The sequence below is a fragment of the Urocitellus parryii genome, chromosome 5, assembly GCF_045843805.1.
Source record: "Urocitellus parryii isolate mUroPar1 chromosome 5, mUroPar1.hap1, whole genome shotgun sequence".
Lineage (NCBI taxonomy): Eukaryota > Metazoa > Chordata > Mammalia > Rodentia > Sciuridae > Urocitellus > Urocitellus parryii.
The window spans coordinates 37,828,118-37,853,356 of NC_135535.1; the positions used below are offsets into that span (position 1 = coordinate 37,828,118).

General features: G+C 33.4%; 1 protein-coding gene across 1 annotated transcript in view; it reads right to left on the reverse strand.

Annotated features, from left to right (window-relative positions):
- The window catches only part of Ptprq (protein tyrosine phosphatase receptor type Q), a 196,730-nt gene that overhangs the window by 140,843 nt on the left and 30,648 nt on the right, over nt 1–25,239 (reverse strand). Inside the window, exons 11-17 of the mRNA XM_026391416.2 lie at nt 24,983–25,144; nt 24,700–24,879; nt 24,029–24,136; nt 23,607–23,888; nt 12,151–12,333; nt 11,677–11,778; nt 8,342–8,462 (exon numbers count right to left, since the gene is read on the reverse strand). Of these exons, the coding sequence (XP_026247201.2) occupies nt 8,342–8,462; nt 11,677–11,778; nt 12,151–12,333; nt 23,607–23,888; nt 24,029–24,136; nt 24,700–24,879; nt 24,983–25,144 (1,138 nt within the window). The remainder of the gene's footprint in view (nt 1–8,341; nt 8,463–11,676; nt 11,779–12,150; nt 12,334–23,606; nt 23,889–24,028; nt 24,137–24,699; nt 24,880–24,982; nt 25,145–25,239) is intronic.

The window sequence follows — 25,239 nt, forward strand, 5'->3', positions numbered from 1 at the left end:
CTAAATTGTATTTAAATCTATAGAAGTTTGACAATCATTTAGCAGGGTTTAAATAGTGCAAATAGATCTCAAAACACTTTTCTATTGAGAAATTAGGTTATGGGTTCAATAAATGTAATATAAAATTAATCTTATGAATGAAATCAAGAAATAAGAAAGACATATTTTCCTCCTTAAATTTGCCAAATACAGTAGAAATGTTTTTTAAAAAATCTCTAAAAAGCCAAGGTCATGCCCAACACTTAATGTGTAATAAATCTTAAAATACAATCAGTGGTGGATTGTCTGCTAATAAAAGCTTTCTAAATTATAATCACAAATATGGAAAATTGAAAAAAATATGCCATCCAGGTGGTCATTTTTTTGTTGTTTTTTGTAAATCAGTGCTCTCTCAACTTATTTATAGTCATTTTCTTTCTTTTTTTATTCAGTAGTAACAAATACCTTATCACAAAATTAATTTCTCATAACAAGGTTTCATTTCTCAAAGACAGTCCTGCTTAGGACTCTATAATTTAGTTAAATGATATCAACCTTAATCCTTGCTTTAAAATATAAACATGTGGATTTTGTATTAACCTAAAATTTAAATTATTGTTATTCCTGGTCCTTACCAAAGAATACAATTTCAAACCATCTGCTTTTCAATTACTGCAAAACACTGGAAACTTTGGTTATAAAAAAAAGCTGAGGAATAGGCAAACTTCTAGATTCAATTATGATTCTAGCCTTCAAGCAAGCAGAAGCTATAGAAAGCCATCACTAGAATGCATTTGATCATTACTTTCTGTGAAATCACCTTTATTTAACTTTATACTTTGGGAGAAAATTTTTATTGCTTTCCAATTCTCTTTCTGTATCTCTACACAGAAATCACACAAATCATATTTGGAATCATAAATCCAGTTGAGTATTAAAAAAGTTTTGAATTCCAAAGTATGAAACTAGTTCTTCAGCCTAGTTTCATCCAACTAAAATCCTTCATTCTCGAAGTTAGCCTCCCTATAATCAATAATTATATAAACACCCCGATGCCCTAAATTGGCAGTTCTGGATTCTATTTCACACCCTCTCTCCATAACTTTTGATTCTCCTGTGGGTATCAATACATCAGAGAAAGCATACACAGGATGAAACATATAACTATGGAAATCCAAAGTACTAAGAAACTTAAAATAATATTGACCCAAACATTAGGATGTGCACCCACATGATCTCTTCTCCAGATTCTTCATACTCTGCTTTAGAAATTGTATTGAATACTTCCTATATGCCAGACAATGAACCAGTAACTAATGATAAGGTTTAGTCCCTATTCCCCTAGTGCTTACCACGTAACTGATGGGTCCTTATTAAACAAGAAAATACGAATGGGTTGAGAATTATAGAAAGAAAAGTAAGCTCTTTCAGGATTCAGGTCTTTATTAGAGTAATGCCAGTAGTATATTCATTTTTTGTACTATTCATATTATGTAAGAAGGAAGTAACTGAAATAACTCAGTGACAAACTGAATTCTTAAAAATAGAGCCAAAAAATAGAAACACACACACACACACACACACACACACACACACACACACACGTAAACTGGGGGGAGAGAAATGTTAAATGATTCTTAGTACTATACAGGATTTTAATTTTTCATTTAAACCTTGCACCTAAACATCACATCTCTGGAGAAAACATCCCAAGGCCATTTGATTATACTCTCAGTAAAATCCAAATTACTCATTCTGGCCTCAGAACTCCATATATTTGGCCTGTCCACCTCTAAAACTTCATTTTTTCCCACTTTTCCTGATATTATTGAGTTCCTATATCCATCTAGTATATCCCCCGCCATTTCAGTTACATGTATCAATGAATTTGCTTTTTCTTAAGCCAATTTAGGATGTGTCCAGTAATCAAAACTAAAAAGAAACATGACTGCTATTAATATTGCTCTATTCTCATTCTTTTACTATTTCTTCAAATGTCTTAACCCCAAGTTTTTCCACTATCCTTATCCCTGTTCCCTTAACAAGCTCTGCCTTCTCCATATCCAAATGTAGTAACAAGTAATACAACTGGTTTGACATTTGAAACAGTATAACTTTCATTCTCTCATAATAGGTAGCGTCCATTACCCAATGCTGACCAATAACAAACCAGTGATTTTTTAATAGAAATATCACTTATAAGTTGATACAATATGCTTAGTCTTGTTACAATTCTGTCTTTACCAAATTAAGACTTCCTTAATCTTATAAGTATACTGCCAATTTTCTAGAACAAATGCCAATTATAATATTTATTCCAAATGCTATGGAAAAAGCAGGATTTGGGGGTAAGACAGACCTGGGTATGATTTCTGACTGTCAACTTCAGTTCTGTAACATTAGTAAATCCTTAATCTCACTAAGATTCAGTTTCTAGAACTGTAAAATGGGGGTAATATGGAGATAATACCTTCCATTTATGGTATTTTTGCAAATATAACTAAGAAAATATGTGTGAAAAATATTTGTTTTTTTATTTTGTTTTAATTAGTTATGCATGAAGAGAGAATGCACTTTGATGTATCATGTATAAATGGAGTATAAACTTCTCATTCTTCCGGTTGTACATGATGTAGAATTACACAGGTTTTGTCATCATATGCATATAGGGTAATAATGTCAGATTCATTAAACTATCTTGAAACACTTGTTTTAAAATGGTAACTACTACACTGGATTGAGTACTTTTCTTCAGCCCTCTGGGACATTTTGTTCCCCAAGGCTGGAATGCAAAGAAATCACTATCTAGTCCAGTTTTGTGCATTTTACAAATATGATAAACAAACTCCCTAAATTAAGAGATTAAAAACTCAAGATTCAGACATGTAAAATAAATGACTAACAAGTTTAGATTTACACAGGGAATACTAGGAGCTATGATAAAACAGAGCAAATGCTCCACCTAAAAGGGCAGCCACTATTCAACTCCAGGTCATCTTCACTGTGGTAAATACTGTACAAGTATACTGATATTTATAAGAAACAAAAGGAACCTGGAGTTTTACTAGGTATGGACTGGTTTTTAACTGCTGACAATTAGAATTTGTGAGCTATTTGTAAGTCCAGTGTAGCATGGGTGGCCCATGGATAGTCTGTTTGTGACCTTGGCACCCAAGCTTCAGAGTGATTCATAGAAATGACTAGCAGAAATGAAATGAAATAGCAATGAAAGCCCTTAATAAATATTTTGCATACTTTCTAATGAAAAAAAAAAAGAAATGACTAGCAGGATAGAGCTGAGACACAGCTTTCATCATCCCACTGGAAATCTCACATTTATCTTTACAAAGCACTCTTGTACTCTTAGAGACTCCATCTACCTAGGTTTTGTTTCTCCCACTCTCCCAAGCCTAGCCATATTCTGTTCCATAATCAGCCTCCTAAAAGTTACCCTGCCTTCAATCCTTCACAGGCTGCCTCCAGGGAGACCCTCTCTAACTCATTAACTGATCTTTACCACCTTTATTCCACAATGGGAGGTCAATTCAGGAAATCTAAAATGGGCCCTTCCCATTCCTATTACTAAATTCTCTACCCATTAGATGATTTTTAATAAGGTGATAATCTTTAGAAACTAGAAGAAGCAGAACCAGGAATACTTTAAAAGCATATAAAAGGTCCTGTACAATGGTAAGTTTTTATATTATGAAGGAAATTATTTGATCAGTGATATTTAATAAAGAGTTGCATCTGAATAATTTTTACTTCCAAATCTATTTCTCAGCAAGTACTTTTTAGTTATTTCACATAGGCATTTTTTATCTTTAATAAGTCTAAATCATGTTAAGGTTCTAATATTTTGCATCTCCACAGGGAGGTTAGCAAACATTTGTCAAACTGACTGAGTCAAATTTTTTCTCTCATACTTATTATTAAGAAAAATTAGAAACATTTTAAAGTCAAGATTCATATATAGCTAGAGTTTTTAGCATCACTTTCATTCCACAATATTTTAGCAATATTTTTTGGGACATTCACGTGGAAGTTTTGGAAAAAACTGTTAAATTTTATTGACACTTATGAAAGCAAAACTGTTAAACAAATCTACCTTGATTTAAAAATATAGTAGGTGAATAAGCTTTATATTAGTTTACTAGAACACTATGCCTCAATTTAAAATATAAGAGAATAAATTTATAGTACTCTAATAAATACACATTTATTAAATAGTGGTTGCCCTCAGAATGAAAGGACTGTGCATCACTTGAAAACATAATTTATTGAAATCACTGAGGAAAAATGCAACTTTACCATCTTGATAGATGAACAAAGTTATGTCAAAAGCAAACTTTAGAAGGCAAAATCATTTTTAAATGCAATGGATTAAAACCAATTCTGAACACATCATCTATAAACCAAATGTGACTCATACAGTAGTGGAAATAAATTACACATGATCCCTCATGAGCTATTCTGTACAGAAATATTCATGACAAAGAGAGGAGTCACCCAGTATAACAAATATAATACACAGCCTTTATTTTGAAAACACACTTTAAAAAACACCCAGAAGAGTATACTTAGAAGAATTTGTAATTATTAGAGCAACTGAACTACTATAAATGAGAACTAAAAGAGAAATAGGGACCCTTGAAACAGGGGTCCTGCCATTTATGACATCCACTATTTATTCATATTTTCAGAAAACACACAGATAATTGAGCAGTGAAGTCAAGATTTAATCCCATCTCACTGACTCAAATCCATGTTCATTATATCAATACCTGCTTCATATCTTCTCAATAAAATTGATTATGGCAAGAGCCCAAAAAGAGTATTAGTAATCACTAATGAGAGAATCCAGAATTATGACCATTCACTTAGCAATATTGGCTAAAGCTGCCAAAAAGTATTTTAGTAAGAAGATGTTGGAAACTTAAAAATACTTAAAAATATATAATTCATTATAATTTATATATGTTTCAGATAATATTCTTAAATATGTCTCCTTTTGTGTTTTTTTTCTTTTTGTGATCAATTTCACTGTAGAATTCATTATTTGAATTCTACAGTGGAATTATGGCAGAAATGACAAAAAAGTCAATATTGAGTCTCTAACTCTTAAAACATACTCTTCATTCATCATCAATCCAACAAGTAATAATTCAATTTACCTTAGTTATTTAATGCTAGTTTTATGTTCTAAATATCACAATGAACAGTAGAACTTGAAGTACACAGGTATGTGTGTTTGTGTATAAACAAACCCAAGTTTTGTTGAGAGATAAGTGTTTCTGACATTCCACTTGCACAACTCTAGATGATTTGAAACCCCAGAGTTTTATATTTAAGACCTGATATAAAAAGTAAGGACAATTCTATCAGTTAAGTCAAAGAAAACACCTTTTACTACAAAGAAAGAAGCAGAAAATAGCAAACTTGTCAGACTAGAGTATCCTGGGATCTTAGGGTGAGGGTAGAATGATAAAAATACCCAAATAGGTTTGGGAGGGAAATCTCAGGGCATAGAGGGTTTGCTTCAATGTAAAGAGAGTCCTGCTTCTTTTTAGCAGTGAAAGAAAAAATGAAAACCCTTTAGAAAGCTCTGTTCAGTATGGCACTCTCCAGACCTAAGAGTTCCTCCAGCAGATGACTGAGAATGGAAGAAGTATGTGGAAGTAATTTTCCTAACCCCTGCACACTGCTGACTGGAACAGAGGACACAGTGGAACATATCTAGCTACCTGACCGTCAAAGCATACTTTCCAGAAGAATCAGGGGCTAAGACAAGCATTGAGGCTGAACCAAGTTAAAAAGGAAAATAAAAACCTTAAAACTAGAAACTATGACTACAAGTCAGTACTGGAATAATTCCCAAGATTGCCAAGTTAGATGAATTACAACTTCACAAGCCTAGAATTCCCTCACTCCCTTTCCTTTCTGTTGCACCTAAAATCCATCTTGAGAAGAGAGACTAAGAATGGATACCTCTGAAAGATGAGATAAAAAGTACAAGCGGGGAGCAAGACTTTGAATTGATTGAATAAACACCCAAGAGAGATTGAACCAAGCCCAGAGGGAGAAAGAGAAAAGAATGAGTTATCTCAAATAAGGACCTTTACCATCCCCCATCATTATGGCAAAAACAAACAAAAAACAACACACACACATACACACACACACACACACACACACACACACACACACATAGGGAACATGCTACAGAAAATAAAAAGTTATGTTTTACATGACATCTAAATTGCAGCATATGAAATTCCAGCCTGGCTATATTCTTAAGTAATATAATAAGTGCTATTAATTATTTTCAATAAGTCTGGCTACTATGCATTTCAGAATTCAAAACAAGTAGAATCTTTGCAAAGTTCCTAGAGTAGGTGGCTTCCATGGACCATAACAGGTCACACCCAGAAAAGAGAAGAAACAGGTAAACAGCATCCTTTAGAATATGGTCTCCAGCCACATATGTGCTACACATTATGCCAAGAATATCTGAGGCTCTGGGAAGAGAAACCTGGTCACTACAGAGGACCAAGGTTCTCACAATGTGGGACTGGAAACCAAAGGCAGAAAAATTTTGTGATAATATAAGTGAAAAAGGTTAATTATTCTCATCTTTTATCAACCCATTTTGCTTAAATTTTTTTCTAACTTAGTAAATGACATAAATGTCTAGGATTCACCACTCTTGATTCCTCCCCCACTTTTCTTTTTTTTAATCTCTACAGCCAATATATCACCAAGTCATATCAGCTTGTCTTCCACAGCTAAGAGATGCCCACTCTCTCTTCTACTCCGTTATCCTCTCTTGCCAATACTACTAAAATATCTTCCTACCTTTGACCCTGCTAACAATTTCGCCCCCTACAATTCATTTTCTGTAAAAAACCTCAAAGTCCTTGAAACACTCCATAACTCCCATTTTATTTAAAATTAGGACCAAATTCCCATCATGCTTAGTTCTTAAATTTTTTCTTCCTTCTGCCCTCTATATTACTCTTCAATGGTGCCCAAATCCCCAGCAACAGTGGCCTCTCTGGTCTTCAAAATGACAAGCTACATTTCCCCACAGAGCAAATATAGCTGATATTTATTCTCTCTCTCTCTCTCTCTCTCTCTCTCTCTCTCTCTGGAAAGCTCCCTTCTGCAGATCATCACATGTAAGAAACTCCTTCTTGTGTTTCAGAACACACTGTAATGCCACATTTTCAACAAGGTCTTCTGGGAACATTCTATCAAAAGCAATCCTCTTTTCCATGAGATCCATTCATTTCTGTTTATGGGTATATAATCAAGTTATCTCTTCAGAATCCAAGTTCCTTGGAGGAGTGGGTCTTGTGTGTGTCTTGTTCATATGCATTTAAGTATTCTAACAATATTGCCAAATGAAAGAAGGAGTAGGTTAATGTGGGGAGGGGGGTTAACTTCTTCCCACTGCTTCATTTTCACTAACATCTTTTATGATACTCCCAATTTTGCCATAACTAGACACAATGAGTAAGAATCAGGCAATAAAAAACACAAGGATATGTATCTCTCAAGAACAGTAAGAAAAAGGCTTAAAAGGGGAATAAGAAGAGAAAAATCTTAATTTATGAAAGAAAAATAGACTTTAAAATATTGTAGCCTCTCATTCAAGGTTGGGCCTTCCAAATCAGAAATATAAAAGAAAGGAAATGTCTATGTTTTATAAAGTATTTCATTTTCTAAGTAGAAATATTTAAAATTCATTAGGAAATGTGTTACATAACTGGTGAGTCCTCCTAAGAGGACTTACATTAGATCAAAGGGAAGATTTTAATCTGCTGAGTTTTCATGAATCAAGACAGCCATCACAAGACACACTGTCTTTTCACAAATGAAAGATAAATAAGCAATCAGCACATAAGGGATGAGAAAAAATAAACATGCTTAGTACCTCTCAATGGAAAACTGACCTTAACAGATTTCTGAAAAAATACTTTCTTAAGTTAAATTTTAATTGATTTTTTTCCTTAAAGAAACTTAAAAAGACAGTGGCATGATGTTCATGTAAAACTTTAGAAGAGTTTAAAATTATATGCTTGTAATCATACAAATTGGTCTATCAGACTTTTAAGAGTATAATTAGTGTAATTGTCCATAACATTATTGCTTTTTTTTAAACTGCAAAAATTATATTATTTGTGCTTGGACCACTACATAATATGAGGAAAACTTACTTCTTAATAAAAGCAAATTAACTAACCTATTAATAATCAGGTTCCTAATGCAGCATCACATTCTGAAATAAAAAACTACATTCCTATCATGTTACAGATTAATATTTGTTCTCAGAACTATTTCCAAAAAAAAAAAATCTTACCAGACATAAACTGTGTAATAGAGGATAATTCCATTTGGCTCCAGAGGTGGTTTCCATGACAACTTCACTGTGACACCAGACAACTGTTTTACAGAGAAATCTTGAGGGGGAGAATCAGGAGCTGAAAAGTGGGTACATAGAATAATGCATTTCATTAAACATATATAAGAAAAGGTTAAGATGGAAATAGGGTTTTTTAAATGAAAAACTTTCTGGTAAATGAATCATGTTCAGAGCTTTTTTTCACAGGAACAACAGTCTGTTTACTTTCAAATGAGATGATAAAAGAAGATTTTGCATGGTGGTGTCAGAACATCTGTTTCTGTGATTCAATGGAAAAAAATATTTCATGAGAAAATAGAACAAGGAATATGTCACAGTGACTCACCTACTATTCAAGTACATCGTGGTAAATGAGCATCCTCTAATACAAATGAAAACTTTATTGGGGTGAATAAATATAATGTACAGCCAAAAGCTCTCCAGACAATAAAGAGTCTTGGGGGCAAAATCACACATCCAAGAAATGAAAAAGGAATAAGCATTACATTGGGAAAACAGTTAAAATGATTGACCTCATTAAGGAAAACTATATTCCTCAATTTCAGTTGTGCCATTAAACTGTAAAGTCATATCAAATGTATTCACTGAGTCTTCAAAATTGAATAGTTTTCAAAAGAAACACCAATGTAGCACAAAAACAAGAAAAAAATAGGATCTACTTGTAATTCTGCTATAACAATATAAGAAAACAAAAAAAGTAGCATTTAACATGGAATAAGTGGTATAAACAATTACTGCAACCTGGTAAGACAAATTTTTATTTCCACTTGGACAAAACATTTAGAGAGCAATTCTCATCTGCTGTATTACTGTATAATAATGTCTTAAAATTGAAAATACAACTTTTTTGCATATAAAATAGTATAACTCACCAAAATTTGGTTCACTGTTGCAGTTATGAATGAAAAGTAAACTCATAGGTAGCTAATACAGATTTTGAGAATATGTTCAGACCTTTTAACTGTGTTAATTGATATATAGTTCATGGATAGATCACTCTTTTCAATAAAAAAAAAAGCCATTCTCTACTCTGATCTTCATTAATCATATGACTTGGCCAAGAACTTAGATGGATGTTTACCTCAAAAGTCTACACTTTTAACAGCCTGTGTAATTCAGATACATAACACAAGTTGGAGTCTTGACTTGACTGGTAAAAGCTCTAACTACACAAAATGTATGTCCAGTATGGCCTGATTCCTTCATATAAAATCTCAAATTCTCACCATTAGGACTATTTGACTATATTATAGATAAAAGAGTGAGTACTATTTCCAGAAGGGCATTGTTAAAATTATTTAGTACATGTTATCATAGATCATATCTAAGAAAGAGAGCTAACCTTCACCCTTACTCTTCCATCATTGACATACTGGGAAGGATTTATTTATAAAGTTAATTTGCACTTTGAGAACAAGGAGAATCTATAAATGAAAGAAATGAAAATTCAGACAGACAGCTTTGATGGAGAGTAAGTACAATAAATATAGACAATGACAAGGGACAACTAACTCATAAGAGCACTGCACTTAGAAACTGGGGCAGCCCAGTGCAAAGTACCAGGACACTTTGGTGAAATACTTTGGTGAAAGTTAAAGAGGAAAGGAACTTGCAAAAGAAGCAAAGGGTCCCCAAGTCTTTGTTATTTTGAATAGAGTAACAGGAATGCAGGGAAAAAAAAGCTTTCATCCTTTTGGAAGTGTTTAGTGTACATTCCTCCCTTATGAGTGAAGCTAGGGAGGTGTTCAACATCGACAGGGTACAGGCTAGCTAGAAGGTAGGAATCTTGAAAGAAAGAAAGGAAGGGGAAAAACTCCATAAACACTTAAGAGGCACCCAGATCCACCCCTCATGGCAACAGGAATTCCTTTTATAAAAAAAAAAAACCTAATTGTTTCAAAATATACAGTGTATAAAATATAAAATCCAAATCCTAATACCAACTATAGCCCTCAAAAGTCATTTTCTTAACATGATACAAATCTAATCACCTTGTGAGATGCCAACATAAAGTGGTCTCAGTGGAAAAGCTGATTTTATTCAGGTTAGGAAAGAGTATATGTAAATATTCAATGTGAAGACTATTAACATTCAGGGCCAATTATGTTGAGAAACTTGGAAAACAGCCTGAATTCATTATAAAGCTAATTCTAATGCCATTTTAAAAATGCTGAAAGTTGTCATATACAGAATCTTCTCTAAAACTTATATAAATGCATGTTTTTATAAATGTGAAAGTGGAAAGACACAGTGGTAGCATACATAGTTTAATATTCAAGTCATTCAAACCAAATATTTAGCTCTAAAAGTTCCCATGAAAAACATATTGTGTGAAGAGTAAAAATTTGCTCTCAAAATGTAGGCCCTCTGTTCACCTCACAGATAGTTTCTTTTGCTGAGAAGAAACTTTTTAGTTTGAGTCCATCCCATTTATTGATTCTTGGTTTTAATTCTTGCACTATAGGAGTCTTATTAAGGAAGTTGGGGCCTAATCCCACATGAAGATTAGGGCCTACTTTTTCTTCTAATAGATGGAGAGTCTCTGGCTTAATTCCTAGGTCCTTGATCCAGTTTGACAGGGGTTTAATTTCATTGTGTTGAATATAAATTTCCAGATTTCCCAGGACCATTTGTTGAAGAGGCTATCTTTTCTCCAATGCAGTTGGAGAAGATAATGCTAAGTGAAGTTAGCCAATCCCCAAAAAACAAATGGTGAATGTTTTCTTTGATATAAGGTGACTGACTCATAGTGGGGTAGGAGGAGGGACCATGGGATGAATAGATAAATTCTAGATAGAGCAGAGGGGTGGGAGGGGAAGGGAGGGGGCAGGGGGTTAGCAATGATGGTGGAATGTGATGAACATCATTATCCAAAGTACATGAATGAAGACATGAATTGGTGTGAACATACTTTATATACAAACCAAGATATGAAAAATTGTATTCTATATGTGTAATAAGAATTATGATGCATTCTGCTGTCATGTATTTAAAAATTAAAAACAATTTTAAAAAAGAAAAACATATTGGGCTTTGTCAGAATACTGATGACTTCAAAATTTTGAAAAGCATTTTATATCTGAATTTATTTAATGTAAATCTTACTTAACTAGCTTCACGTATAACATTACAATGTAATCTTTATATAATCACGTTATGGGACATACTGATAGTCGAGGCTAGGGGAATATTTACATTAGGATTCATTTTATATATGTGTTTCTTGAAATGTTATGGAATCAAAGATTATCAGTATGCACTTTTATATTTACCATCTTCCTCAGTCAATATGCCTATGGGTGCACTCCGAACTCCTTCACCTTTGAGTGTACTAGCAGACATCTCAATTACATATTGGGTATATTTTTTCAGTCCTAAAGAGAAATAAAATGAATAAGTTTGACACTTAGAAATATCCTTTAAGAATGTGAGAGAGTCAGACTATGAAATGGTTCTCAATTCCACAATTTCCCCCAAGTAAAAACTGAATAAAATGTAATTATATAGTAGTAGTAATTCCTATTGTGAGAGAAAAAAATTATAGGATAATGTAGAAAAGAATTAATGTAGAAAATTCTTTCATATAACATGCAATAAACTCCTGGCATATTGTACCAAAAAGAATTTTCATACCCTGTGTAGAAATAACTACACTAAAACCATGTATAATGTAAAATTCAGTTAATATTTTGAGGCCACACTGTCAATATAAATGTATATATTCAGCATTTGATTTGTTCTTTTACCTTTAATGTTCTGGGTCAAAGAAGTTGTATTTATACTTTTTTCCTCATTTCCATTACTCCTCTTGAGATAAATTGTATATTTTTGTATAATTCCATTGGGACTATGTGGGGGAAGGAATGATATCTCAATTTCTCCAGAAGAAATATTTTTGTAAGTAATATTTTCTGGTGCACTACTGGGCACTGGATAAAATAAAACACATAATGGCATAAAAACAATTTCATCCTAAAAATCTTTTCTGCTAAAATTCTCTAGAATATTTATATACAAAATTAACTAGAGTGTGATTATCATATATACCCTGAATGTATCAAGGTGTATAAAAATTGGACCTTGCACAAGTGTACAGGAAAACAATTTCAAAGGAAAATGCATACAATGATTCTGAAGAATAACACAGGATTATACATTTATTAAGAGATTTAATACTGTAAAAGCTGTTTTGAACTGCTGAAAATGCAAATGCTAGAAAGAGAACAGGAAAGCACTTAAAAATTGATTTTGTTCTTCATTAATAATACTTTTTTTAAAAAAGCTTAACAGGTTAGTTTCAGACCATAGCAAATTCTCTGACAAGACAAGGAACATCTCCTAGATCTGATGCTGCAGAGTATAACCTAGCAGCAAAATTGTCTCCTAAGAATAGAGGGCATCAGTAAATAAAATATTAGTTTTCTGCATTTAATAATGTTCTTATTATATCAAATATAATATTCATAAAATGACTCTCTGTGCATATTCAATTATAAAAACTATATATGGGATTCTAATTCTGGCAAAATATGGGAAAACATACTCTACACTCATATCTTATTAAAAATAAAAATAAAACTCTGTATAACATTAAAACAAATTTTCTTTAAGAAATTGCAGAGTTGACAAAAATCAATTAGTGGTGGCCAAAGAAGAAACAAAAAATTAAAACAGAAAACACATAAACATAGTGAAAACAGGAATCCAGAGAAGGAAGCGGTACTAACCAACCTTGCCTTATAAGTGCCCATTATCCTGACAGTACTGCATTTTCCTTATTAACATTTGTGTAGACTTCCACAGAAAGAATATAAAGCCTTGGGGATGTTGAAAGAGAAGGAATATCCCTGCACAAAGAGCTGGAACCCCCCAAAAATGCAACTTCAACAAGAACCAATATATTGGAGAACTACAGGGGACACAATGAATATCTCTGTGGAAGCCACAGAGTTCAAGTGAGTGGGATCCCCAGGACCAGCAATGGGGTGCCCTCATTCTCAGTGGCTGGTAGAAATAAATCCTAATGAACAGAGGAAAGAACACACGTAGAAGAGAGAATAGAAAAATTTTTCTTCTGAAATTTCTGAGTGAAAAAGCAGAAAATAAAAAATATGCCGTTTTGGAATTCCAAGCCTATCCCCAAGAGCATATATGGCTTAAATCCATGATACTTGTATATAACCTAAAGAAATCTATTTCAGAATTTAGATTAAAATGAAACTGTGCCCTTACTCCTGAGCAACTATATGAAATAAATATAAATCCTCCCTGGAAGAACTCAACTTCAATTCAAACCACATAAATTACTCACAGATAAAGTGGAAATATGAGCTCACTAAAAAAAAAAAAAAATCACCAAATACACAAACAAAAATCACTAAGAACACCAACAGTAAAAGTCAGCAAAGAAGAAGGAAAAATTAACACACACATACACACACACACACACACACAGTAATTATCTAAAGGCTTCAGATATGAAAATTATTAAATGTTCAGTATATTTCAAAAAAATTAAATGTTTTTAAAATATTAGCAAAGTACTCTATAAATAACAATAAATAATATAGATAAGTATGGAATGGATCCAAATACATTTTCTAAAACAGAGGAACAAAATAACTGAAATTAAAAAAAGCAGATTAGATAGATGAAGATAATTCATTTAAATGATAGTAGTTTCAAAGAAATTAGCAAGAGGGTACTCAAAAAGGAAAGACAGTGGAATGAATCTGACATAATATCTGTATGTACGTATATGACTGTTACCAGAGTGAATCTCCATGTCATCTACATCCACAAGACTGGGCTCCTAATTAGAATAAGACATACTTCGTGTTTATATAAATATATTAAAATATACTCTGTTATGTATACCTAAAAAGAAGAGATAAAGCAAACCAATTCATACAATAGTACAAATATGTAACAGCAAATCCCATTACTATGTATAACAATAACACACCAATAAAAATGTGGAAAATAGATAATGTAAAAGAACTCAGAATGACACCAGCGATTTTATTACCAGTTGATGTAAAGTCCTATATGAGAACAGAGTATGTTCACTGGGTATTTGTTTTATAATCATAGAAAAAGTTTAAATGTATACTTATATAAAGCATGCAAAGTGGGATTTATCAACTGTCACAGAAAATTATAATTTAAAACATTTACATTACTTTCAGTAAAATCATTAATCAGCAATTAAAAAGAGTGTGCGGTTCAAAGAAAAAATTGGGGAAAAGTGTAGAATGGTAGTTGAAAAATATAAATGATCTGCTGAAGGGGTCCAAAATAACAGAATGAAGTAAAGAAATATCTGAAGTGATAATGGCTGAGACTTCAAAATTTTTGAAAGATGTCAGAATTCAGAAGAAGAAATCTCAATAAATCAATAGAAAGAAATTTGCTTTTAAAAAATCATGTTTTAACATATTGTGAAAATATAGAAGACCAAAGAAGAGAAGATCTTAAAGGCACCAGAAAGAAGACAAATCAATTAAGGAATGACATACTGACAATTGACAAGAACTGAAGAACTACTAGAATTCTATACACAGAAAAATAACCAAGGGTGAAATAAAAATGTATTCAAATAAGCAATAACTGAGAGAAAATACTATTAACACCTCCAGTAAAAGAAATGATAAACAATATAGTTTAGGTACTTACTTACTTATTTATAATGCATACTGGATACTGAATTCAGAGACACTCTACCACTGAGCTACATCCCCAGCCCTATTCATTTATTTATCTATTTGTTATTCACAGAGTCTTGCTAAATTGCCCAGGTTAACCTCAAACTTGAGACCCTCCTGTCTCAGTCTCTTTGGTAGAGTAGCTGGGATTATATCAGGCATCATCACATCTGGCTAGGTACATTTTTTTAAAAAAATATTTGCCCAAGATGAAAGACCACAATTACGAATATTATGCTTAAAAATTGCCTGTATAGAACAATAACAATAATGACTATTTAGGGGAGGGATTAAACAGTATAAAATAAGTACGTAAGCATTATTGCCATTTTAGAGTCCTGTTATTAAGATTCTTTTCTTTCAAAAAAAGAAATTTAGCCATTTATTAACAGTATTTTAAATACAATGGGTATAAAAATTATTACTTATAAATGTGGTTAGAGTAACAAAATTTAGAAACCTTGAAAGCATAGACAATGTGTCCCCTCAATTATTACAGGGTATATAGTATCAGTTATAGGGTATGTGACATCGAAGGCAGATTTAATAGGAAAAACTGACATAAGAATGTCAAGACTTTGGGAAATTATTATTCAATGCATAGTTAGACATAACAACATATAGCAATATAATCCTACTCCCCTTCCCAACATCCTAAATCTCTACTGTCATTTTAAGCCAATCCACCATACTGAGAAAAATCCTCAAAACCCACTGTGAATGCTTCCATTATCTTCTGGCTGTAAACAAAACCTTAAACCTATTGAGTACATAACACTTGAGCTCTCTCAGGTACCAGACTTGTTCTTATAATCCCTCTAACCATAGGGTCCAGGAGTTGGGTAGTCACATATATTACTCTTCTTTTCCATATGCAGATTTTTATCTCCTTCTTTCTTACTAAAGAATCATAGATCCTTTGCAGACAAATTTCATCAAGCATTGTTGAGACACCTTCCTAACTGACCTCACTTAAATCACTTATGTCACTTTCCTAAAACAATCATCTGGCACCATTTCCCCCAAAGCTTAAAGATGTTGTCACCTTGGTGACTTATTTTCTCTCTATCAGTCTTAGAGATGTCAGTATCCATGCAAATAATCTGCCCAGTTCTCTGGACTCCATGTTCCTTGGTCTTCCTAATGCCAGTGCTCTTCCTCCACACCCTAACCACTTCACCACACCCTAACCAGTGGCTTTCATAGCAACACCTGAAACCTGGCCATTACCATTGGCTCTCAGTTCTCTTCTCTTGGGTACCACCTCCTGGCTCAAAGCTTACTGACTCTTGAATTCCCCATCCACAAATTCTTTGACCCTTTTCACTGCCCATCACCTTCCTTATGTAGAGCCCAGAGTCACTCTAATCATTCCCTAGCAATTTCCACTGACTCCTTCCATTTCTATGTTACTTTCCTGGCAAAACTTCAATTCAGGTGAAATCAAACTCGGTACTACTTCTACATCCCCATGGTAGCATATAAAAATGGATGCACCAAAAACCCCTCTATGCAGAAAAAAACCACTTCAATTTATCCTCTCAAAGGAGTCTTTTGCATTGCCTGGTACACATTTTTTTAAATTTTTTTTTAGTTAGTTCAGTCTGCCACTAGGTGTGTTTTCACCATCTCCTCTCTCCCTGAGCCTCTCCCTTCCTTATTCTAACCTGATAAATTTTCTTCTCATTTTACAAACTCATAAATTTGCTTCTCATTTTACAAAACATAAATTTTACAAACTCAAAACTAAATTATCTTCCTACCACAAGTTTTCCTTTAGATGCCTATCCTCCTTTCTGCTTTCCAAGGCCTAGCCTCCACTACTGCATTATATTCCATTCCTCCTGGCTATTGAAAGACTTTACAATGTGAAACTATTCAGATGTATTCTCGAACACACATGCATTGTAATGTGCATCATGGTAAAAAAAATCAATCTCCTTCAATTCCACTCACCCTTCAGTTATTGCTCCTCCCTTCTATCCTTCACTTGCTATCAAAACTCAAAACTCTGTCTTTACTCAAATTGCTACACTTTCTTACCTATTGTTCTCTCTTCATCACACGTTAGTGAGGATTGTTTTCCCATTCCTTTCTATGAAATCTACACACATTAAGTCACTGATGACCTCCATCCTGCCAAACCACCAATCAAATGTATGCTCTCATTTTTCTTCACTTCTCAACTACATTTTTTAAAATAAGAAATATATTCCTTCTAACTGAAAAAATATGTATTTACTTGGATTCCAAGACATGATCTCCAGAATTTTCTTCTTCTTCACTGGTGACTTTTGCTTAGTCCTTCACTGGCTCTTCCTTGATTTCCCAATGTCTATGTTATATTGGCCAGAATACAGTTATATGCTACTCATCATCTCTTTCTATATTCATCCTCATGTGACTTCATCTTGTCTATTGACTTCAAATACCATAAATATGTTAATGCCTTTAAATTGTGTATTTTTTGAGATTTAAACTTATTTACCCCATTGTCTTTATGACAGGGTACTTGGATATCCCAAATGTGTCTAAAAGGGAACTTTTGAATTTTCTCCAAACTGACCTCTTCCTAGGATTTACCTTCAGTAAATGGCATTACCATTCACCCAGACCAATAATCCAATAACCATGATTTTCCTCTTCATTCCCATATCATACTCAGCAGAAACTTTCCAAAATTGTTCATATCATGTTCTTTTTTCTTAATTCTCCAGTACCTTCTGGCTAAAATTAAACTCCAAACTTCTTGGAATGGCTCCCAAGAACCTACAATTTGCCTCTGCATGTCTCTGTCCTCAACTGCCAATTTTCTACCAATAACTCATACTGCTTGAATGAGAGGAATGCCCAGTTCTTCATCAACCACACACACACACAAAATTCTCCCCACTTGCAGAATTGGCAATTGCTATTCCTCCTTCAAGAATACTTTTCTTCCTGTTTTGATCTAATTTAGTCCTACAAATCATTAATTTCTGGACAAATACAACCTGAGGCCATTTTTCTTACCCCCATCTCAAGTAGCTTGCTTTATATTCTATGATTATCTCTCTTCTTCTCAGGTATTTTTCTTAATTTCTTCATACAGCTTACCACTACACCAAAATCATAAATTTGTTTACTGTTTTTTTCAAATCTATGACTTTTCCAGAATGTTAAATTCCAAGATTGGGACTTTGTCTTGTTTATTGCCATATCCACCTAGATAGTAATAGTAGTAATATAATATGGAATAGTAATATAATATGGAATCCAGAAAAAATAAGTTCAGTGAATGAATAAATACAATGTTACAAAATATATCAAAAATGAGGAAGAAGTTCACACATAACAAAAATAAATAATATTGTATTGAAAATCTTCTAAATCATTAGAAAAAAAAAAGAATTAAAAATGTTATGCTTAAAATTTATAACAAATAACCCAATCAATAAATGGGTCAAGGAACTGAACAGACACTCCTCAGAGGAGGATATACAATAAATCAACAAACAAATGAAAAAATGTCCAATATTACTAGAAATTAGAGAAATGCAAATCAAAACTACTCTAAGATTTCATCTCATTCCAGTCAGAGTGGCAGCTATCAAGAATACAAATAACAATAAGTGTTGGTGAGGATGTGGAGAAAAAGGCACACATACATTGCTGGTGGGACTGCAAATTGGTGCAGGCAATCTAGAAAACAGTATTTTCTCCTTGGAAAACTTGGAATGGAACCACCATTTGACCCAGCTATCCCACTCCTTGGTTTATACTCAAAGTATTTAAAAACAGAATACTACAGGGACACAACCATATCAATGTTTATAGCAGCACAATTTTCCATAGCTAAACTGTTTAATAAATACAGATGCCCTTAAGAAGATGAGTAGATAGGGAAACTTTGGTATATATATATGCAATGGAACGTTATTCAGCATTAAAAGAGCATTTGCAGGGAAATGGATGGAATTGGGGAATATGATGCTAAATGAAGTAAGCCAATCCCGAAAAACCAATAGCCAAATGTTTTCTTTGATATGAGGATGCTGAATCATAATGGTGATGTTGGGGGGAGAATGGGAGGAATGGAGGAACTTTAGATAGGGCAAAGAGGAGGGAGGAGAAGGGAGGGGGCGAAGGGGCAGGAATGATGGTGGAATGAGTTAGACATCATTACTCTAAGTACATGTATGAAGACACAGTGTAAAAATATTTTGTGGACAATCAGTGACTTAAAAAATTGTGCTCTATATGTGTAATAAATATGAAATGAATTTCATTCTGCTACTAATGCTAACAAATTAGAATAAATAATAATTTAATTAAAATTTTTTGAAAATTCAAAAAAAATTATAACTTAGTGTAACTTCTGATTTTGAAAAACTCTAAGAATTTGTTAAGCTGTCCTTCTGCAGTTGCTTGCCTGCCACCAATGGTCAGGACAAACGTGCATCCCTAAGCTCATGCATCCCAGGCATTTCATTCCTTTATAATTAGGGTATGACCAGTGCTGGATCTTCAGCAAGACAACCCAATGACTCACTGATTCTGGGGAGTAAAGATGCACTTAGAATTTTTCAACTAGTATGAAGAGTATTCCCAACTGTAGTAATATTTTGCAAAGTAGATAACTTATAAATAAAAAATAATAATTATAATTAATTGGAAAAGCTGAATCTATTTAAAATCTAAAAATAAAAGACAAAATATGTTTCTTGATGATTCCCAAATGGAAAGTTACTCTGAATATACCAAAAGGTTTTTGTTTGGTATACATAGTAGTAATGTATGCAGACAAATTTTAAAAAGTTATTGATTGATGAAAATAAGCTTATAAGAGTTCTACTCAAATTTTTGGTAATATCTACATCCATTAGTAGATAATGTATACATTGTTGGTCCAAATCAGAAATGTTCAAGGTGTTTGGTTAAGGTTTCACTGTAAAGAAAGTTATGTCTTAGGAAGACAAGGAAATATTGCAGATAATCAAAAGATTTTTATGGGAACTTCTTAGTGTTATGTTTTGGATAATCACACACTAAGCATGAGAAAATAAAAAACTAATTTTAAGCTTGTAAACTGCATAATCTATAACCACAAAACAAACATACATAGATACACATACACACACTCACACAACATAAAAAAATCAATCTAATATTGATCTTCCTGTTTAACATAGAGTATTTCACTTCCAAGCATTAGTAAACTCCAAATAAGATAAGGCATTTGAATAGATAACTTACTCATATTTGTAATTAACAGCATTAACACTTCACTGAGTTAACACATCACTCAATTTCTCACAAAACTTTATTGAAGAGTGGGTACTTATTTTGTAATAAGGAAAAGGTATTTCCCTCATTTAATAAGATTATTGAGCCTGGGCACAAAGTGTTGTTCTTGAGCACATTTTGCTTCCAAGGACATCTTGAGACCACTAAACCCTGGCTGCTGCTTCTACCCAAGGAGCTAAACTTGGGGGCTCAATCATAGTAGACTGACATAGGTATAGATTCCACTCTATTTCACTTCCACACAGATGGAGAATTCACAGACCTTGAGACCACTTCAAGTTAGGACAGAGAGCCAAAAATCAGGAGGATGGGCACTAAACCCAAGACTATCATTTAGGTTTCTTTGTTTTCTGAGAAGTCTGTGTCAACGCAATCCAACAGGAGGCTAGGAAAACCTGGGCTGAGTCACTTCTCCTCTTCAGTATTTTTCTAGGTATATCTCAGGCCTATTCAATGAATCCTAAATGGGGCTCAATAGACCTACTGTGAAGCCCCAAATTTACTTCTTATCACCTATGATTTATGAGTACTTTTACTCAAATAGTAATTGATCCTCTTGCCTATGAAGAGTTCTATGTTTTATAATGTATTTTCCAGAACTAAAATTCTTTTTAAGATTATATCTAAAATTAAATTCTTATATTCACTTGAGGTTTATAATCTCCCCCTTAGAATTAAGTCCAGACAAACAGATAATGAAAATTAAATCTACTATTTCAATTCTAAGTTAAAGAATACATACATGTACAAATCTGAAAATAAAAATTATTATATACTGCATCATTAAATTCAGATGCTCTTGATGTTGTGACTACTTAAGTAGTAAAAGATCTGGTAAGCATTCATGTATGTGGTAATTCCTTAATATCACAACAGGATGTTTCAGAGTTATTACTTTGCTTCCTCATGCTGTGCAAATAGCAAAATATCACAGCAAAAATTAACAGGGAAATCCTAAATATATTTTTTTAATTTACCACCTTTATTGTTGGTCTGCAAAACAACATGTGATGTGAAAGTAAAAGGGGCTTTATGGCAGATGGGTTTGGCTTCCACTTCTAGCATCATCAATTACCACCTAGATGACCTTAAGCAATTACACATCCACCAATGAATATCAACTTCAGGAGGTCAGAAATAATTTTCTTTGACATTTCTATATAACCAGTAGGACCCAGCATATTGGAAATATTTGTTCACAGAATGAGCCTCTGAGAATCTCAGTTTTTCATGAGACATAAAGATAATACCTTATGCTTTACTCTAGAATTTAAAAGACAATTTGTGTGACAGCCATTACCACAGCCCATGGCATCTAATAGGCTTCAAAATGCTTGTTTTTTTCCCTAGGCCCAGTATAAAATAACACTGAGTCACTAAAAGGGAAATATATCCCTCAAAAATACTTATTTTAGGTATAATAGTTATAAAAGCAATGATGCATACCACATAGTTTTATGTCAATTAACTTTAAATTAAGGAATATATCAACTCCTGAAGATATAAAATGCTTATTATTCTCCTATTGTGTCAATGGAAATTACTCTATTTCTATGAGCACTTTGTACCAACTCAACATCTTAATTTCTGTACAGAGTCTCAAGAGAATACTTTCACTCAAAGGTAAGCTGCTTTACTAGATTTGTAGATCCTCAAAGTCAAGGACAGAACCTTGCAAATAATATCTGGATAAATCATAGAAAATTGCTGATATTTGGCCACTTATGACCTATAAAAGTGGCAATTTCATGATGTTCAGCCAGTAGCCAGTCCACAAATAGTCTCCTGCCACTCCATCTTCCTCATTAAGATTCGAGTAGCCAGTTGCAGTGGTGCACACCTGTAATCCCAGTGGTTCCCAAGGCTGAAGCAGGAGGATCAGAAGTTTGAGGCCAGCCTCAGTAAGGCCCTATCCAACTTAGCAAGACCCTGTCTCAAAATTTAAAAAGTGGGGAGAAGGGAGGCTCAAGACGTGGTTCAGTAGTTAAACAGCCCTGGGTTCAATCCCCAATACCCGAAAAAAAAAAAAAAAAGAAAGAAAGATAGATAGATCCAGGTTGAATGTTACTTCCTCTATAAGGATTCCCCAGCCATTTTGTGTTTCCACTCTGTTTTGTTATCTATATCACTATGGAAAGTAGTATAAAGATTCCTTAGAAAACTTGGAATGGAATCACCATTTGACCCAGCTATTCCACTCCTCAGTCGGTCTATACATAAAGGATTTAAAATCAGCTTACTATAGCAACACAGCCACATTAAAGTTCATAGCAGCTCAATTCACAATAGCTAAACTGTGGAACCAACCTAGATGCCCTTCAATAGATGAATGGACAAAAAAAACTGTGGTATACATACCAATGGAATATTACTCAGCATTAAAAGAGAATAAAATCATGGCATTTGCAGGTAAATGGATGGAGCTGGAGAATATCATGCTAAATCATGTAAATCAATCCCCCCAAAACCAAAGGCCAAATTCTCTGGTAAGTGAATGCTGATCCATAATGATCCATAATGGGGCAGGGGGTGGGGGGCAGGAGAAAAATGGAGGAACTTTGGGCATAAGGGAGAGAGGGGAAAGGGTATAGGGGCAGGAAAGATGGTGGAATGAGATGGACATCATTACCCTAGGTACATGTATGACTGCATATATGGTACCACTCTACATCATGAAATGAAAAGTTGTTCTCCATTTGTGTACAATGAATCAAAATGCATTATGCTGTCTTGTAAAACAAATTAGAACAAATAACAAAAAAATATCAGAATTTATTCCTATGGGTGTGTCTCTGTTTTTGCCTAAATTAAAAGCAAGCAGTTATTAAATTCAAAATTTACAGGTATATTAAAACCTCGGGTTTCTCAAGATCTTTCATTTGTAAAATTCACTGATTTTTTTCCATGCTAAGGATCAAACCCAGGGCTTCATGCGTGCTAGCAAATATTTCACCACTAAACTATGTTCCAGCACAAAAGAACTGGTCTTTATTAGGAGGTATCTTGTATGTAAATCAGGCTTAAAAAAAACTTGCATGGCCAAAACTTTTCTCACATTTTTGCCAGAAAGAAATCAAATAAATATATGAATTACACACAACAAAAAAAAATCATGAGGAATTTGAAGTTAAAAATATAAACAATACAACAATTATCAGCTACGTTTATACACCACTAGATTTTATTCAACAACAATAACAAGAAAAACTTACCAGTCTCAGAAGTTCTTACAGATAGTAATGCAGATGACTGATTGCCGTGACCAAATTTGGTATATGACCTGACAGAAATGTTATAGAGAGTGTAAGGTTTTAAGTCCCTTAAAGTTATACTTGTTGTTGAGGTGTTCTTTATAAGCAAAGTATCCATATTTTTATAGAGAACTTCATAAGCAACAATAATCCCATTAGGTTTTTCAGGTGGTGACCACTTTAACCTTATTTCACTTGCAGATACATCTATTACTTCAACATCTTGGGGTGACGATTCTGGCTCTAGGGGAAGAAAACAAAATATTAAGCACATTTTTTAATGCTTATTCCTTCAGACATGGAAGAAGGAATGAAGTAGAAACAGTAGCCATGTAATATCACTCTCTTTCTTTCTAAGTTAAAATTGCACCTGATATTCTTACCATCTTCTGGAGTTCTCACAAAGATCTCATTTTCTTCAGACAAAGAGCTTTCTCCAACATGAGTAGAGGCAGCCACTCTCATTTTGTATTTTGTGTATTTCTTTAGCCCTGAAAGGATAATAGGAAACTGTTTAATGTATTAATGATATTTAAGATAGGGAAAGTGCAAATGATTTATTAGAGGGATTGTTATCTAAATCAGTTTCCATATAATCCCAATATCCCCATATTCCTTGAACTTTTTCAGCATTTCCATGTATATGATGTCTAAGTTCTTTCCTAAAATATTAAGACACTAATCTAAAGCTGAAAAATAAGTTTTGGCACATAGAAAGGGGAATGGTTGGCTTGGCAACACTTCAGCTGCTATTCACATTCATTCAAATCTTCAACAATGAGTTACTTCAGTGTACCAGTTGTAGTATTTCCGCAGTTAAGCAAATTTCTATGAAACTTGTGATCAGATGCTTTTTATTCCTTTGTGGGTAAATACAGTTAAAGAAAAACATGTTTAATCAAGTTATTTCTGCAAGTATTTTTGAAGATATCCATGGATCTGTAGAACAACAAAATCTGAAATGATATTGCATGAATCCTGTCTTGTTTAAGGTATATAGAGATGCATATTTCTATCAAATTAGGAATATTAAAAAACATATTTTTTGTGCTACCTGTTATGAGAAAGCTGTTATCTATAGTAGTCATCTGGAATGCTCTGTTTGTATCCAGTTCCATTGCATAAATGGTATAATGGGTTATTTTTCCATTGGGATATTCAGGAGGATCCCAATATAGCAAAATAGATGAAGAACTAATATTTTTATAGTTTATAGTTTGAATGGAGCTTGGCACTTGAAAAGAAGAATGAAAAATTAATATGAATGAAAAGAAAAGCATTATAGTATGCAAGAGCAGTATTTGCAGGTAACTGTTTCAAAGGAAATACAGTCTTACCTTGTTCACGAGTCCTAACATTGAGAACCGTTGGTGGTCCTTCTCCCATGATGGTGAAAGCAGATACACTAATCATGTGCTCAGTGAAAGGAGCAAGTCGCCTGATAACGTAAGACAGCTGTTCGGCAGCAATGTCAGTGATATACTGATTCCTTGTGGTTACTGTTTGCATCAGTGAGGAGAGAAAAAAAATGGGGGGTGTTATTAGGAGAGCTAAAGAAATGAAAATTTTATTTGGATTCAAAACCATTTCTGTT